Source organism: Megalopta genalis, chromosome 1 (assembly GCF_051020955.1).
Source record: "Megalopta genalis isolate 19385.01 chromosome 1, iyMegGena1_principal, whole genome shotgun sequence".
Lineage (NCBI taxonomy): Eukaryota > Metazoa > Arthropoda > Insecta > Hymenoptera > Halictidae > Megalopta > Megalopta genalis.
The window spans coordinates 40894448-40912844 of NC_135013.1; the positions used below are offsets into that span (position 1 = coordinate 40894448).

The following is an 18397-nucleotide window of genomic DNA, read 5'->3' on the forward strand; positions in this document are numbered from 1 at the left end:
ATATTATGTATTTATGAAATTAATGTTATCGATTTTGCACATGTTCTTCCTCTGAATGCAATGATCAATAATTTCAAAGATCGATAATTTTTTGATTACAGTTGCGAACAGTGTGCATAAATAAAATATTATTTGCGAGCACGACACGGTGTGCGAGATGTATCAGGGTTTGATTCTTTTACACGATAGAAAATATTTCTTTGGAAGGACGTTCTCTCTCCATCGACAGGGAATATTCCTCAATGTTCTAGACAAGATATTCCACGTCAAATCGTACATCAAGAAACTATGTCTCACAGTTTCGTTCGCGCTTTCTAGAGTTTTTATCGATGGCCTCGGGAAATCAGCGTACTCAGGAGAAAGAATTTTATTTACAACAATACTGAAAATATGAAATTCTATTAAAAATGCTCAGCCAAGTACATTCAACCTCATTGAGCTGATATTGTAACACAGTTACTACTTTTTAATGTACTGAAGTTGAAGTTAAAATATTATTTCTATTTAAAAATTGTTTGCTTATAATTCGGGATGAAAATGTACAAATTTATCATAAGAGCGTTTTAATTACACGCGATTTAAAGGCAATTAGATATATTCTAAGCGTTTGAATGCTATAGCTTTCTCTATGTATATCGAAGTCAATGCGTTCACGTGTACTAGTCCGATGCAAACGTTCATATTCTACTTAAGTAGTAATTAGTATTTGCGAGCTGAGTATCATTTATAACGTCTCATCGATTAAGCAATTTAGGAGGATGGCGATTAGGAGTGATGCGCATGTTATTGGCTGATGTTAAATTGATGGTTTGTGCTTAAATAATATATTTAACAAAACAATGTAAGTAGAATAAGAAATAGTTGCTGTAGTTTCGAAGCCTGAATATTTTGTATTGTTAGCTAATAGAAGCTGCAATAACTTTATATTTATTTTAACACACTGAGTTGTTGAGAAATTAAGTAGATGCGAATAATAGATAGTTTTCTCTTTTTTAAAAGTATAGTTCAATTTGTTCCACTCTGAATTGGTAAATTGTCAATTTCGATTTTGCTTTCACATTTGATAATCCATTTCTTCTAAAAGAAAATTTCGGGTACTTTAATGGCAAAAAGTAAAATTGTTTCGCATTTTCGAGGCCAGCCATTGGCGAAACGTTGTCGCGAACAGAATCTGATAAAATTGACTTTACATACTTGATAAGCTGGCTTATGTCAGACGGAATCTTCTCGATTTTGTTGTCGGAGACATTGAGGTAAGTCAGCCGCCTGAGCTCCAGTAATTCCCGCGGAATTTTCTTCAGTTCGTTGCTCTCCAGATGAAGTACATGAAGTTTGGGAAATCTGGGTGAAAGATATTAAAATATAATGATTAAAAGTGTGTAAAAATATTGGTGCTTACTTAAAAATATATATAGTGTATGGTACTTATTTATAAAAAAATATATATTATAGTATAATATATTTATGTTTAAAAAATATATACTACATGGTCCTTATTTAAAAAAATATATATGTATATAAGAATATACATATAGAACACGGTACTTATTTTTTAAAAAATATATAATGTATGGTACTAAAAAGATAGTATATTGTATATCAAGCAGTGCATACCTGTGAAGAAGCTCGAGGTTGTTGTTGGCGTTTGTGAGTTGATTTTGGCTTAATACCAACTCTTCTATAGCTGGAAATGCTATAGCACTCTCAGGAATTCTTGATAGACCCCCACTGCTAAGATCTAGTTTCTTTGGGTACGCTGACAATTGTATAGCCTGCAATAATACAAAAAGCATTCGTTGTAATGAAACTAATAATGAAGATGCTCTAACAATAATTTCAAAAAGCTATGTCAGACAATTAGAATATGTATTCTGATCACTAATTACATAATGAAAAGAAAGACTCCTGAGATTTCTTGCCTGTTGCAAAAGTTGATATATTTTTTCAATTACGTTTTATAGATTGAGAAATGGATTGCACTATATCTATCATTCGTTGCATAAAAATAAAATCATTCACTTGTACAATTTTTTAAAGAATTTTATTATCTTTTGAATAATTTCAGCACATTAAAAATGTAATAGAAGTTTCATTAATTTTCATCACGCAAACTTTTATTTTATGCATTTATAAACATTATAAACACTTATTAGATAGAGACTATATTATCTTCTTTAATCTCAAAATTAATTTCTAGCTTAATGAGGTTGTATAAACTTTTCATTAGGATTTGAAGAATATAAAACTGTGAATCGGATGTAATCGTTATAACTATAAACTTTAACTATGCAATAATATTAACCATAATAATATAATATAATATTAACTATAATAATATTAATGCAACTATATTACTTTATTTTTGCGATATTTTGGTTAATAGTTCAATAGTCATTGTTAATACTATTATAAGTGCAAATGCAATTTTGTTCTAATTTTTTGAAAGATCACTTTGCATTCTTCTTAATTTTAAAATTTATGCAACTGTGTTCAACATATAAATGGTACAATTTTCAAAATTTATACGTAATATTGCTTCATTTGATTTTGTTTGAAGGCTCGGGGCATTACCTCGAACTCCAGGGAGTCTGTATCGATGGTGTCTCTATCAAAGTCACGTTCCTCCATAATGGCGAGCAAATCCCCGAAGTATACCATTTTTCACGCACACATATATATCGCGCTCGTAATCGCGATACCGTAGATGATTGCGTAACTGTAGATTATTTCGCATAAATGCTCTTTTTTGTCATTTTTCGGTTATTACACTGAACACCGTAGTATCGCACTGAATCAGTCGACTGAGTTTTATAAAACTTATGCACATTATTTTAATTACGGACACCATTCTTATCTATAATCCAACAGTTTAGTGCGTAATTCCAAATTATAATTTGTCAACGAAATAATCGACACAAAATTTTGGAAACAGTTATTACTTAGGAATTTTGAAATGACGCTTATTTAACTTTTGTTCTTTAGTGTTAGTACGATCTTAATATGAATTACATATATTCAATTTTCAGCAGAGTTTTCTAATGCAGCTTAGTTTTGTATTTTCCTACGGAGTAAATAAATTTTATCTCACTTTTCTCACATTTCAATACGAATGTAGATTATAACATGCCGAAAATTTAAATTCTACTATAACCTAGTTCTATTTAAGCGGAAAGTGTTTGACTTGAAAAGAGTTTGGGGAAAAATTCGTGCAAGCACTTTGATTAACCAAATGTTCATTTGAATTCAAAAAACAATTTCCCTTTGAATAACTTGACATTTTACATTTTCCAACTAATACGATATGGAGCCCACTTTATTTTTAGAGTATCTCATACATTGGGTAAGAAAAGTATTCGGACATCTGTTAAAACGGTATAACTTTTTTAAAACTGGACTAGATTAATTGTTTTTTTTTAAATATTAAGCTGACCAGTTTACTGTACAATAATTAAAATACTTTTTTTTGTAACGAAGTTTTTTTATAAATGAAAACTGATTTTGATGAACTTTTCAGCATGTATTTAAGTTACCGAGATCTACAAAATGCATTTTTAAAGATTTTCTTTATAGGCTTAGATAAAAAAGTTACAAAACGAGAGTTTTTTTATTTGTCAATTTAAGTAACAGTAGATTTAAACAAATTATACAAATAGAAAACTAGTCCGACTAACATTTTACAAAATAATTCAATTTATTTAGTCCAGACCAAAAAAAGTTATGCCGTTTTAAAAAATGTCTCAATGCGTTTCACACGCACTGTAATTTCATCTACTAGTGTACAAGAAAAAGTGTAAAAAAACTGGATTGTCCGAATCGTCACAATTAGCAGCCGCGAATATTTTAAGAAACCAGCGGAGACACATTCGATAGCCGAAATGAATATTTCATCAACTCGACATTTCCCATGACGGTAGACAATCGAACTATTGGCGGAACGTTCAGCATTTCTCGTACGAACGATTCTGTAATCATCCGCAGCACGCTCGTCACGCCGTTTTCTGGCTGAGGACATGCAAGGCTGGGAATTCTTGGCGAAGGTAGTCGCTCGAAAAACTAGCATACGGAATGGCACACGTATCGGCTCGTTGACAGGTGTCTGCCACGCCGTGAAAACGAGAAGGGAACGAGACAAAACGATGTTCCCCGGCTAAGGGTACACCCATATTGAAGCTGCTATATTTGAGTAAACTTTTATCGGAAGAATTTATTTACAACGTTATTATTTGAAAATTTTATTGAAAACGTTATTTGAATAGAATTTTATTGAGAGAAAATTTATTCGTTATTAAGAATCATTTTTGATTTGTACATTTATTCAGATTTAATGTCATTCATTATTCAGAGAGCTCAGGAAGTACAGTCGACGAACATAACGTTAATGGTTTCTTTACTTAACAATTAATATTCATACATGTTTGAATGTACGTCTATAATATGAACGCAAATAACAAAAAAAAAAATATTCTAATAAATTTTTTGTTTATTATATATCATCAAGTTATCTATTAATCGATTATAAGATTCAGATAAGTAACTATTATAAATCCAAAAATCACGTGTCGTTTATTTCCCGGATTTTTCGATGTACAAAATATCCGCAATACTTTGTCTGTTGGAACATTTTAAAGTTGTAACGTGTGTGCACCATACAATCTGGTTTAGTGATCAAGGGTGATGTTTATTGGAAGACGAATAATCCTGGAGAAAAATGATTATCATTTTACAGTTCCATGATACGGTACATCGAAAAATATGTTCGCTATGCTTGTTGCTCTAATGTAAACGCTTCCGTATAAAATAATGGAATGTATTTCTATCCTTCGCTCTTATAGTTTATCGCGGCTGCCAAGATAAATGTACCTCGACGGCTGCGTTCTGGCGAACATCGTCATGGCGTCGACGTTGACGTCGGCGTCGAGGCGAAGCAAGGCCAAAAAGGGCGAACGACAAAAGCGACGCGACGCTCTGACGCGGAGAAGGCCGTTTATATCTGCGTGGCTCGATGGGTCCTAATGAGGGAAGCGAGTTTTTCTGGTAACGCCGCAGAAGTTTTGTCGCTGCACTGCTTTGATAAAGTGGCTCTCGATACACGCCAGGGAACTTTTATGATTTGGGTCGACGTTGCCTCGCGGGAGACGCCTCGTTTAATTAATTTCGTTAGCGGCCACGCGATTTGTTTTTCAGCGGGTTTTCTATTGCGAAACTGTTGCCGCCGGGCTGACGGTGGCTTGTAATGAAATACACTCTGAATATTAATGTTTGTAACGTCTGTTGTAAACAAAATGTAACGTGTTCGGACTAGGCAAATAACAAGAAGTTCGTTTCGAAATATCATGTCTGTAATCCAGAGTTGTAATGTGTAATCCAGAGAGTCACTATTCGAATCGTTTCGTATCAATATTTAGCCAAGATAATTATCCGAGTGAATTCTATTTAGTCGATTATTTTACACGGGTAACGATTATTTATTATTGTACATTATTTGTTTATTCGAATAATTCGTTATTAATCACATAATTCTTTATTCGAATAGAGGTTATACAATTATTCGAATAATAATGCGAATAGTTGTTGATTGTTCTTGTAACGAAGTAACGAAGCCGTACATTACAATTTATAAATCAAATTATTCCTGTAGCATCAAATAATTAAAATTAAACATGCTGCTATAATCATTCAATTTCTCTTTTTTTATAGTTTTAGGAAATAATGAACAAAACAAATGAAATCACTAATGAAATCACATGAAATTATAATTGCAATTAAAGTTAAATGATCATTATTATTAGTTTGGTGGAAAAATGATGACCGATTCTTTCATTCTGTGCTTTACAAATAGTATTTTAAATAATTCTTGCTGTTTATTTAGGGACGATTGTTTGTAGAACACCAAATGAAATTATTTAGCCATTATTTTTTAGCCAAATTATTCGAATAATAATGCAAATAGTTGTTGATTGTTCTTGTTTTAACGTAATTTTATAAAAATATAACGTTCAGAACCACTGAATGTTCAATAAATTCCCAAATTCTTAAATTCAATAAAATTTTATTCGAGTATATTCTTATTCGGATAAACTTTTATCTACATAAATTTGTATTCGATTGCATATTTATTCGATAGTGTCGAATCAAATTTTATCCGTTAGCCTTTATCTCTTATCCGTCGCTCGAATACAATTTTTGCCGAACTCTACTCTAGTCGAATATTTGAAGAATTTATCGGTGGTGTTTGTCCAATCTATACAGAGATTGTTTACTGATCTGTATGATAAAAGCAGAACCAAATTAAGAAAATTAGGAGGTTCAGAAAACTTTTGTCGTCTAAGAAATTACAGAAAACTGTAAATCTGCATAATTAGATAAAACTTTTATGATCATCCAGACTCTTAATAAATCCATGTAAATTGTGTTGTTATGTTACAATAATATGATTATTTCTCAATCAAAACAGATATTTCACATGCTTGGAGTATGCAGTTAAACTTAAGTTGAATAATAATTTCTACAATTTTAATATTTCTTAAGAACACTGAAGAAAAAGTGTATTGGAGACGAAAATCTTAAACTGAAAGAATTCCCATCTGCAACGAAAGGTACTGAAAATGCAAACATAATTGTGCTGAATGAAATACTAATACTAAATCACTTTGTCAATCTGTGAGGTGGTCTTATGCATAGAATGGAATGTCTTTATAAAAAATCTATAATTATTTCCTTGTTTTATAGTGAAATTATAACTTCGCAAGTTTTATTGTACATATCAATTAAAACCGATGTTTTTAAAAAGAGTGGTCCATTCGCAAATCACAGAATAATATGAAGTTTGTGAAACAGCGCGATAAATCCGCGAGAATAATAAAACAATATGTAAAATCTGTTATTGTGTATTAGGATATTTATGAATGGGATGCACGACTTGGAAACAACGTCCTTTCATTTGGATTTTACAGGCCTCGGATCATTAAAATAACGAACTCTATGAATAGAGTTCAACATCTCCATCTGATCGCTGGACCGTTTCGCATTCGGCGAGCAAACTGCGAGTACGTTCGCCTATGTAAATAATAGCGTCGGATAACAATCTTTCCAACGAGCTGTCTGCGAAATTAGAGAGCGCCGAGGTCGGGGCAAGAAAGTGATTAAGGGAAACAACCCCTCCGCGCGCTATCCGCCGTAATTACAGTTATCTCCCTTCAGCTACGTATTACGGTTATTGTGTGCCATTACTAATCAAATTAATGTGGCTCGTGCGCGGTGTTCTTCGACCGCGCGCCGTTCGCGAATATTATGCAACGATAAAGTGCATTCGACCAGGGATTTTCGTAAACGAACCAGTCAGAAGTAACGGGAAGCGTCTTCTCTTTCTCATCTCATCTCGCAACCCGTTGCGTCTGACGCAACATTATCATCTTCGAGTATAAATAGATCGCTGCATGCATGCCGGCTGGGTAATTAGCGAACGCTAATTAAGGATACTTTAACGCGTCTGCGGAGATTCTCGTTTCAAATACTCGGGCGGCACGCCTCGTTAAAAAAGATACCGCACGGTAGTTCAAACGGCCCGCGCTTTTTATATTCGAACTTCCCGTTTCACGAAGGCCATCGCCGTAATTAATTTTTATAATTTCACCTTTGAAGTGCGATTTCTTAGAATTTTTGGTAAATATTGAGTGCGCGTCAAAGAATCGATGCGCGCTGCAGTTTTTAAGCGAATCTTTGAAATTTTGAAGCAATCGCTACGATTGAGTTGTTTCAGGTGGATCAATAAAGAAAATTGTATGAAATAAAGAATCTACATATTGGTTAATGTCATCTTATACAAGAATAGTTTTTAAACAATAGTTCTTCTAGAAAATAGACGAATTTAAAAATGCTGTTATTCATGATCTTATATTGTTGTTCCAAAAACAAATACATAGAACTCCGTAATGAATGAAGGTAATCTCTGTAAACTGTTTAAATTGCGTTGATTTATTTTCAATTTAGAATTTCGTTTATTTTAACGTACGTAAGCTTATTCAGTTTAGAAACGTTAGTTTTGAAACGTACATTACAATTCGTAAATCAAATTATTTCTGTAGCATCAAATAATTGAAATTAAACATGCTGTTATAATCATTAAATTCCTCTTTCTTTACAGTTTGAGGAAATAATGAACAAAAAAAATGAAACCATATGAAATTATAATTGCAATTAAAGTTAAACGATTATTATTATTAAGTTAGCGGAGAAATGTTAACCGATTCTTTCACTCTGTGCATTACAAATAGTATTTCTAATAATTCTTGCTGTTTATTTAAGAACGATTGTTTGCAGAACACAAAATGAAATTATTTACCCATTATTTTTCCATCAAGCTAATAAAAATTAAATATTATTTAAAAATTTAATTCTATGGCTTGGAGATTTCAATCGGAAATATGTATTATTCTACTGCAAACAATATTTTACTTTAAAATATAACGAAATGTTTATTAAACGTTATATCAAGAATTACAGTATTGGAGCAAATGATTTAATTAAATTTTAATTTTACGCAAATTCTCATTTTGAACGAATGTTTTATAAACATTGGAAGCAGAAAAACATTTTTCCCGTTGATTAAAAAATTTGTTATAAGAGACGTGAAATAATAATATACTATCATGTTAATTTGCAGTCACGATAAATGCATAAAAGTACACAGTCCAGTAATTATCATTGAATTTATTGTATAGTGATTGCAGGTGTATAAAACAACTCTTCCACCAGTAAGGACGCTCCGTGACAGTTGAAATTTCGCTATAATAAACTGCGACATTCGTTTTCGAGAACAGGAAGCGGTACTCGCCCGTCTCTAGATATTATTCACAACTGTCGTCGATCCATCAAATCATTCATCACGTCGGTGTAACAGCGCAGACACGTTATTTATTTCTACCTAATACGGAAGTGATGCAGTGCATGTCTAGAATATCCTGTCAATGCATTCAATATTATTTGAAGATGAATTTCACGAGAAACACGAGCACTTTCCGCGATTTCTGTCAGCCCGATTTATCGAACGAATTAACGCTCGCAAACCTATCGTTGATCGAATACGTACAATGCTAAAAACACATGTGAATTTTCATTAAGATGTTATTGCATCTCCCAATTCATAATTTTGTATCGTGAATTACAAAGTACCATCCATTGACGTTAATTTGTCGTAATAAAAATACAGGATTTATTTATGTGTAATTATTTTAATTCCTACTGTGGCCTGGTTCATTAACGTTTTCATAAATATCATTTGTATCGATCACATCTGAAATGAAATGCCTGTTTACCAAACTGTGAAATTGTTACGCATAACTGCCGGTGTATACACCGACATCGAATCGCATACTAATTAAAACTTCCTTTAATTTGATTTCAGCTTAATCGAAAGATTTCTACAATTTCCAACATATGTACGCACGGAGAGCGTAACTGTCCGTCATAAAATGATTCAGCTAATTAAATGAATTCATCGGAAGCTAAATTAATATATTCAATTATGGGCCGACGCTTACAATGGATGCTCTAATTTAAACGCGTCGGCGATCGCTTCTTCCTTTTCATCGCGCTAGTATCGACCAGAGCCGGTCTGTTCGGTCAGTAACCGACTGAACTCAAGTACCATACGTTCCACCAGAAAAGTTCTGCTCAAGAAGCACATATTTTATCACTTGTAACGTAACGCCGTACCGTTAACGATATCTATATTCGCACATCACTCGGTAACTGCAACGAGAGCAATTAGTCCGTATCAGTTCTTTTCACAAGTGAATCGTAATTGTTATGGTCCTGGTCCACGCTATCGTTTTGATCGATTTGCTTCGTTCGGAAATGATTCGCCGTGACGCGGGCATTAACGGCGCGTTATATCCGTTTTACGCGGCTCTCTGTGCCCGACAGAATTTCGCAAGTTCGACGAAACATCGTTCCCGGACGCCGTTTGTCGCCGCGAAAGCGTTCCACTTGGCGTTTCAGCGTCTTTGAACGCGTCCGCGAACCGTCTCGAACATTTGCCGGATACAGAACATTATTCATGACTGGCGACGGGATCGTCACTGAGGAGCCGTCGAGTTTGTCGCGTGTCTTGCCGGTACACGAACCGGAAGAACACGCTCAGCTGGCCACCATCGCGCAACCTGTTCGTGTGTCTGGCTGGTGCCATTTTGCTAGACAGAATCGTCCAGACGATTTCAACGGACGCGTGCCCGTAAACGGCACAGTTAATGCACTGCCCGAAATTTCCATCAGGTCACCCTGCGATTTTTCCGATTTCTTGGAATTATGTCGTATCAAGGATTTCTACTTGTTACATATTTTGCAATTAATCGATGATTGAAACGGTGGATCTTTCGTGACAAAAATACAGGGTGTCGCAAAATTGTCTCGCAATCAGGAAATGAGGAGTTCCTGAGATCATTTGAATCAACCTTTTCCTTAGCGAAAATGCAATCCGCGGATTTGTTTACGAGTTATTAATGAAAAACAGTGACCAATGAGAGGCGAGATCAGCTGGCCGAAGCCAATCAGAGGAACGGGGCTTCGTGCGCTTGTTAGTTGGGCCGCGTCGCACCAGCCGAACTCGCCTCTTATTGGTCAGCGTTTTTCGTTAATAACTCGTAAACGAAGCTGCGGACTGCATTTTAGCTCAGGATAAAGTTGCTTCAAATGACCTCAGAAACCTCCCATTTCCGGACTGCGAGACATTTTTGGAACACTCTGTATAACAGTATGCTGAATCCCTTGCAGTATCGTTGCATTCACAGTTACAATGATTACAATATTATTACATGTATTTGAATGCTCAACCCCAAGCCTACCAAGCATTAAAAGACACTAATTTGGGTTGATCTATAAAAATAACAAGACTGAATGAATTTAGATTTCTCGCCATTTTTACTATAACGAAGTTATAGAATTAACAAATTAATTGTATCATTTCCTATCAATGAGTCTTTATAACTTCAACAATTTTAAAGTAAATCTTATAAAAGTGGTTATTCTGATCGACATGGTAGATTTAATATTAAATATCGATGTACAAGAGAATAGAATTTTATTCCAACTTAAAAGGCAACTTCATTCCAACTTACAAGAGCAAGTGCTTTTCGATTGTTTTTATGTTAATAGTTAGTGCAATCTCCACTTTCTTAAATGACATTGGAAATATGGTTTGGCATTAATGCAATTAATTTTTGAAGTTTTTCTGTCTCAATCGTATCTCAGTTCTATAAATACTTTGATGTTATTTTCCATTGTTTCAATCTTTCGAATAGAAATGCATTAAAATCAATTGTACGGTTTAAAAGAATATAATGAACAATGAATTTTAGCAGGATATTATTTCCTTAGCTCCTATAAAAATGCAAAGAAATATAATAAGAAAATACGATTTCAATAGTATTTGTAAAATACTTTGCAAAAATAGTATTAGAAAATACAAATTGTAATATTATTAATATATGCTTAGATAATACAACCGTGTCGTGAACTTGTTAAATAAAAATTGGCTCTATAGTTATGCCAGAATAAAAAAACTACTGTTTTGATTGTATTGTTTCATAATCAGGAGCCAATCAGAAAGATGTTGCTGACATTTGTTATTCACTATACTTTTTCAATTCATACGAATGATTTTAACCCAGCTACTTTTACCAAACAGACTGGAGTTTTCGAAAATTTATATCATAAATAAATAATTCTGTTCATAAACAAGGTCTTTATGCTTGTTCAATAAAAATGTATAATATATTTCTTGAACAATTGCATAATTTATATCATTTTCATTTGTTCTTCTCCATCAGAAAAGAGAAACTCGTGTAAAAAGACCTCGTTGAATTAATTGAATTAATTTACCTAAAAGAATTTTTCTGGAGTCACATAGGCAAGGATAATTTCTAAATAAATTCATAATAAATTGAGATATACAAAGAATGATTCGAAAATGACCTACACAATCTGCTTTGCCTGAAACCTGTTGCTTAAGGTACTACAAATGTCATCATTGGTACGGCAAGCTCGTAAATCTTCAAGATCAGAATCCGGGGTCCCTTGATACATCGGGAACTACTTTCATGTTATCACGATTTACGGGTGATTTATCATCATCCCCCGTAAGAAATGTAAATAGAATTTCATGGGAGAAAGTTCGTGCCGTTCTAATCAATACCGATAAGCGACACACAAAGTGGCTTGAGAAGTACTCTTTCAGAGAAGTAGTTCTCATTCCCTTTTTACCAAATTGTCTACTAGTGACATTAAATAAATTTGCCGACTTAAAAATTGGTAATTTTAGAAATAATTTCGTAATTATTAATTTAGCAAGTGTTACTAATCCAGTAAGTTAGTAGTCGTTAGTTTAACAAGCTTTTATTTAATCACATACAAACTCACTTTTGATCCACAGCTGGAGATTCACATATTTTCTGTTTTAGAGATTGTCAAATCTTTAATTTCTTATGTTTGCGTTATAATTTTATGTGTTTATGTATAATTCTGCAATCAGTTGTATCGCGTCTGTAATTTCATATTTTAAAGTGTAAAACGGAGATGAGAAAAAATTACAAAAAATATAATAACCATTTTTGTGTATCGTATGAGGGTTAATTAACACAGTGTGAGAACTAAGTAGATATAAAAGTGGTTATTTCATTGTTTCGTAAGAATAACAGTACTTATTCCAATTTATTGTGCAGGATTTTTACCACAATATTGGATCGTTCTGAAAGTTGTTTCGTTCTTCGACGAGATAGTAAAAGACGATTTTTTAATATTTAGAGTGAAAATAAACTTTTTGACGTATTTCTTTGAGATAATGTAGAAGTCACGCTTTTATTGGAAAAAAACTCTATCAAATGCTCTTTTAATACGTGTACGGAACAAAATTATTTTTGATAAACATAACAACTTCCCGAAGAATCCAATAAATACCTAAAAAAATTGAACAATACGAATGCATAATTTCAGTGTCAGTAATCGTAAATTTAAAAATGTAAATCCAAATAACGGTAAAACCAATAACAAATTTTATATTTCCATTTGCAATCCGCAATTTACCCAATAAATACATAATCTAAACAAATTGAATAATGCGAACACATAATTTCAGTGTCAAGTCATTTTAGTGTAATCGTAAATTTAAACATTTAAATCCAAATAACAACAGAACTTGCAACTTTACATTTCCATTTGTAAGCTGCTATTTACCCAATCGCCACTTTTCGTCATCGTCTCGATTACTTCTCAATTCCACGTTCGAGGAGACAAATTTGTTCCACACGTTTTGACCCGTGGTTCGTGCAATTTTCGCGATCCGGCTAGAGACTTCTCTGACGACCAATTTCAAGATCAATTTCGCGTACTCGTATACCGTTAAAATCCGCGTGACTAACGGTTGGTTTCTATGGTTCTTCTTCCGTCTTCGTTCCTTTCCGCTAACGCGTAACCGCTGCTTCCCTCCGCGGCGCGCCGTACAGAATCATTCCGCGCGGATGCAGTTCCGTTCGCGTAAAACTAACTGCGAATTGCGCGTTTAATGCGGCGCCGAAAATTTTTCGCGAACCTCTTTCACTGCCCCCATCCGTCTGTCCATTGTTTCGTCTCAGTTATATTAAATGAATTATACACAAGGCGAGTGGTCCGAGAAAAACAAAAATGGTACTGGAGTATCATCAAATTCCTGATTCAGTTAGCTCGCGAACGGCGGTTTCATGGTAATGGAGGAAGATTAGTGGTCACCTTGCATTCTCCTTTTTTGCTTCGTGGTTCGCCGGTGAATGAAATATGCCCTTTTAGATCGCGAGCGCAATTTATACTTTGTAATTTTATTAAGCACTCGAGGCACCGCAGGATCTTGCATACTTCAGAATGCAGGATTATGCCAGTATCTTTCTTTTTAAGGGTAAAAGGTTCGATTTCTTATTGCATTTACTTTAAGTATTATATAATATCTTTAAAATATGGCTCGAAAGTATTACGCATTACAGTGACGGACAAAATTATAAGGCATCTAGGAAACTATTGGTATAGGAACTTGATATAATATTTGCATTAAAATACATTTTATGTTAAGCGAAATAGTTTATTTCTAAGTAATATTTTCGTAAGTTTTGCAGAAAGTAACAAAAAATGTTCAATTTAAAAAAAAAACAGAAAAATTTTACTAGTAGAAAATTATAAGACACTATTTATGACAATAAAGAAAATGTTTAAAATTAAGTAGAATTATTACATTTTTTAGATTATTAATAGTAGGTAGAGACTCCTTTATTTTCTAGTACCTCTATTATTCATTTAGATAGACTCTTATGGAATTTTCTTATATAAATGTTAAATAATAAGCAAATAAAAGAATGTGTAGTGCTATTTTGTGCACTTAAGAGGACATAACAGTTTTAATACAGGTAGTGATTTCTTGCAAAATTAATTCGTACAAATTAATTCTTCGTTACGTTTTGTACATTTGTTAAATTAATTATAAACAATTGAAATATATTCTAGTTTTCGAAGTAATTTCCATTGCTGATAAACAGAAAAGGTGAAAATGCTTATGAATTTATTTATCTTGGTTCCTTTTATTGTTTTGCCTCGTTCTGATGTAAATCAAAATAGCATTACGATTACTATTAGATCGTGGATGCTACGCATTTATGATAAAAATGAGTAAATCAAAGACCTAAATAATAAAAACATTTAGAGAATTTGTAATTTGTTTAAAAATTGTATTTATGGAAGAATATTATTATCAATACATATATGATTGGAAAAAGAAATAAATATTTATGTAGCTCAATTATTTTGCAATCAATTAAAAATTTTTATTTCACCTAAAAGTCCATAGTCTAATTATTACTATTGAGTAATTCAGTATATTTTTAATGCTTCTATAATTGCATCAACGAAGTACGAGTGATTAAATGTTGCCTTTCATAAAATACAACAATAAAATGATGCTCTCCGCAATATAGCATAAATTATAAGTTATATTATATTATTATATATTATAAGTTGAAATTAAATATTTAATTGAGAAAAAAATGCGATTAAGCTTAGATATAATGCAGTAACGATTAACGATAAGCGATGTGAGCGTAAATGTGGCCAACTTCTCACGAAATTATGCCAAACGTCTTGAAACAGTAAAAGAACATTTAGGCTGTCGAAGCAGAAACTAAGGTCGTACATCTTAAAAGATTTATCTTCACGAGCAAATGATGGTTACAAATTGTTTACCACAGAAGCTGCCGTGACAGCTAGCAGAACGGAAGATTCGACAACAACGTGTCTCGAACTTGAAGCGAAATTATGGAAGTTCGAGCAGCGTGGATTTTACGTTTTAACTGCGAATTTCGCCGAATGTTTTGCGTAGTCGTCGCGAGCTGGTCTGTACTTACTGGGTCAATAAATAAAGTTTCATTGCTAAATAAAGTTTCAACCATCTGAACCGGTGGTCTAACGAAGTTGCAGATGACTAATAAAGACGGCGAACTCGAGTCTCCTGTCGCTTCAAATTAATAACTTTGTAATTCATTTTCCTGTCTTTTGACACTTCGAATAATAAGACCATTCTTCTACTGTCTATGGTACTAGCAGTTCAAATAGTGAACGCAATTTGTAATATCTTTATGCAAGTTTTTACAAAAGTTCTATTGTAGAGTTTAAAGCATTTAATAATGTCAATATGCTACTTCCAACCTAATAAAATTATTAAAGAAAGAATAGGGGGAACTTTTAAGCTTCTCCAATATTTTACAACATATGCAGAACTATTTTTATTTTGCACAACGATCCACAGTTCAATTATTAATTTTTTAACAATCGGAAAAGAAAGTAGAGGTTAATAGATGATTTTTAACAAACATATGCTTTGACTGTCTGCAAATAAACAACACGATGAAGGGACCACGAATTAATTACATTTAGTATACTAATATAATGTTATAGTTGTTTAATATAAACGCTAATATTTAAATTAATAATTATTTTCTTGCGAATATGTAGATTTATATGACAAGTAAATTAAACGACAGAAAATATTGCGTTCAATAATTTCAGAAATACTGCCGACAATTAAAATTCTTTGTCCAATGTTGCAAAGCGTGAGTTCAAATTTTTTTTTAACGTAAATTTTAGCAAAATCGCAATCTATTTCCATCACTTTATTTTTCTTTCTGTGGAAATTTCTCACATTTTAATCTTAAATTGTTACAAGTACAAACGAAAAATCTAGATCAGGAACGACAATACTTTACAAGAAATAAATTGTAGGTGTCTCCGTGGGACTTTCACTAATCTTTCGCATTTTTTGCCTCTCCTTTTCGTCAAGTATTTATCTCAGATGGTTTTTGTCCGTTCTCGCCATACAATAAACATCCTTTCTTTTTTCCCCATTGGCACAGTATGTCCGGCGTCCTTTTCTCGACCTAACATATACCTTTTCGTTTCCCGCAGGTCGGATTAAAGCGGTTCAATCCGTTGAAAAATGTGAAAACTCTTGTTCGGCTGCTACCATGCCAGACCTCTCGTCGAATCGCGATTTTTTTTTAGTCCTTCACCGACAGAATCAATGATTTGTAGCTCAACTTGACGGGGAAACAGTTGTTTATTCGGCGAAATTATTTCAAGCACCCTCTCAAAGGTTCCTGTCGGATTGCCTTCCATTTGGATATAAATATGCAGAGAGGGACAAATGTGACAGTTTACGTTCAATAAATATTCATCTCTGTTAACATCCCGATTGTTATTACTGAATTGGAGCTTTCATACTATTGCATTTACAATAGCAATTTCGAGAACATTTAATTCAATTCTTATTTTACAGTTGACTTTATATAATAAGTTGGGTTTGATTCAAATTATTTAAAGTTTTTTTTATTCCTTGCTGTAATCGTTCATGTGTAATGATTAGACTGCCGGTCTCTTTGCAATTTTCAAATTTTTAACTTCATTGTTGAAATATTTAATTGAGAAAAAGAATTTCTTTTGTTGATTAGAAGATTCACTGTCGCAAAACTGAAGAAATAATAGAAAATAGAAATATACAAATATAGTTTCTTTTTTCTGAATTTTGTTTAAATATATAGACTCAAACTGACTTTAAAATTTTTAGAGTCTATAATTATACATATCACTGTAAATGCGTTCTTGTATTTCACAAATTTCCAAATGACACAAGTACATAAATATTCGTCGTTTAATAACAATTAGTAATTGTTATACTTTCTCGTTTTTATGGAATTGTTTGCTTGTTATCGGCGTGTTTGAATCAGCAACTTGATCATCAATTCATTTATAATACATACATCATGTACAAATAAGGAAAAATTGTAAGAAAATACTAAAATATTTATCTAGTAAATACGTTTAAAGAATGCTTCGTTGCAAATTTATTTTTAAGGATATTTGTATATTTCGAATTATACATTTAGATGATTTCATTGCTTTGTTTATCACAGTCAAGCACACTTGGATATTTCGATTCGTTTATTGAGATAGCTTTTAAGCTTTAGTAAATCGAGGAGAACGAAAAAAGGATGCGATTATACGACCGAATCGTTGATCGATCGGAAATTGCCTGTGTTCGTCGATAAAAAGTTGCAAACAAACTTAGACTACAGGAGACTGTTATGGCGAACTTCGAGTTTATCGAAAAATTATCTCCGCAGAGTACTTCATGTTCGGAGAGTCGCTTAAAACGTTTGTGAAAGTTTGCACGAATTTTTGTTGGCCGTTAACTTATCAAATTCATTTGCTTAAAGTACTGAAAAAAGTTCGATTGCAGCATGAATATTAAATCGTACTTCTCGCTGAAAACAGATAATATCAGCGGCTGGAAGGCGTGAATGGAGGATGAGTATCGCAGGAACGAATCGGCGAACTCCGCGATTTCATCACACCTAATAGAATTTCATAGGATTCACGGACTGTCTCGTCCTTTCAGGCTCGTAATTTCGTATTCTTTTTAAGAAAGTGTCAAACTCAAAAGACCTGCAAAGGCTACCGGAATAATGCGGCTGCTATGCATGCAGCCATGCAGACTAGAATGAATATTCATAATGAATAGCATGCAAATGTACTACTTTTTTCCTCGTATCTTCCGCCACGTCCGAAAAATGTACTGCACGATTCACTAAAGCGTCGTAATTTACGTTTAGTTTTTAGAATACTTCGCATAGCTGTGAGCACGGTAGAAGTGCCTACTAACTAATCTTTTTTTCATTCTTATTTTAGAGGGTTATTTTTTCGTAGTAATGCGATGAAAAGTGATGTATGGCTTATGTTCTAAAAGCAAAACAAGTTATAACTTTAAACTTTCTCTAATACTGATTTGTACCTCGTGTCAATTTGATGTAGCTTTCATGGATATTGAAGACATCGG

General features: G+C 33.1%; 1 protein-coding gene across 1 annotated transcript in view; it reads right to left on the minus strand.

Moving 5' to 3' along the window:
• Nucleotides 1-18397, minus strand: part of Phlpp (PH domain leucine-rich repeat protein phosphatase) — a 185422-nt gene that overhangs the window by 21287 nt on the left and 145738 nt on the right. The window contains exons 6-7 of the mRNA XM_033467284.2: nucleotides 1615-1772; nucleotides 1195-1341 (exon numbers count right to left, since the gene is read on the minus strand). Of these exons, the coding sequence (XP_033323175.2) occupies nucleotides 1195-1341; nucleotides 1615-1772 (305 nt within the window). The remainder of the gene's footprint in view (nucleotides 1-1194; nucleotides 1342-1614; nucleotides 1773-18397) is intronic.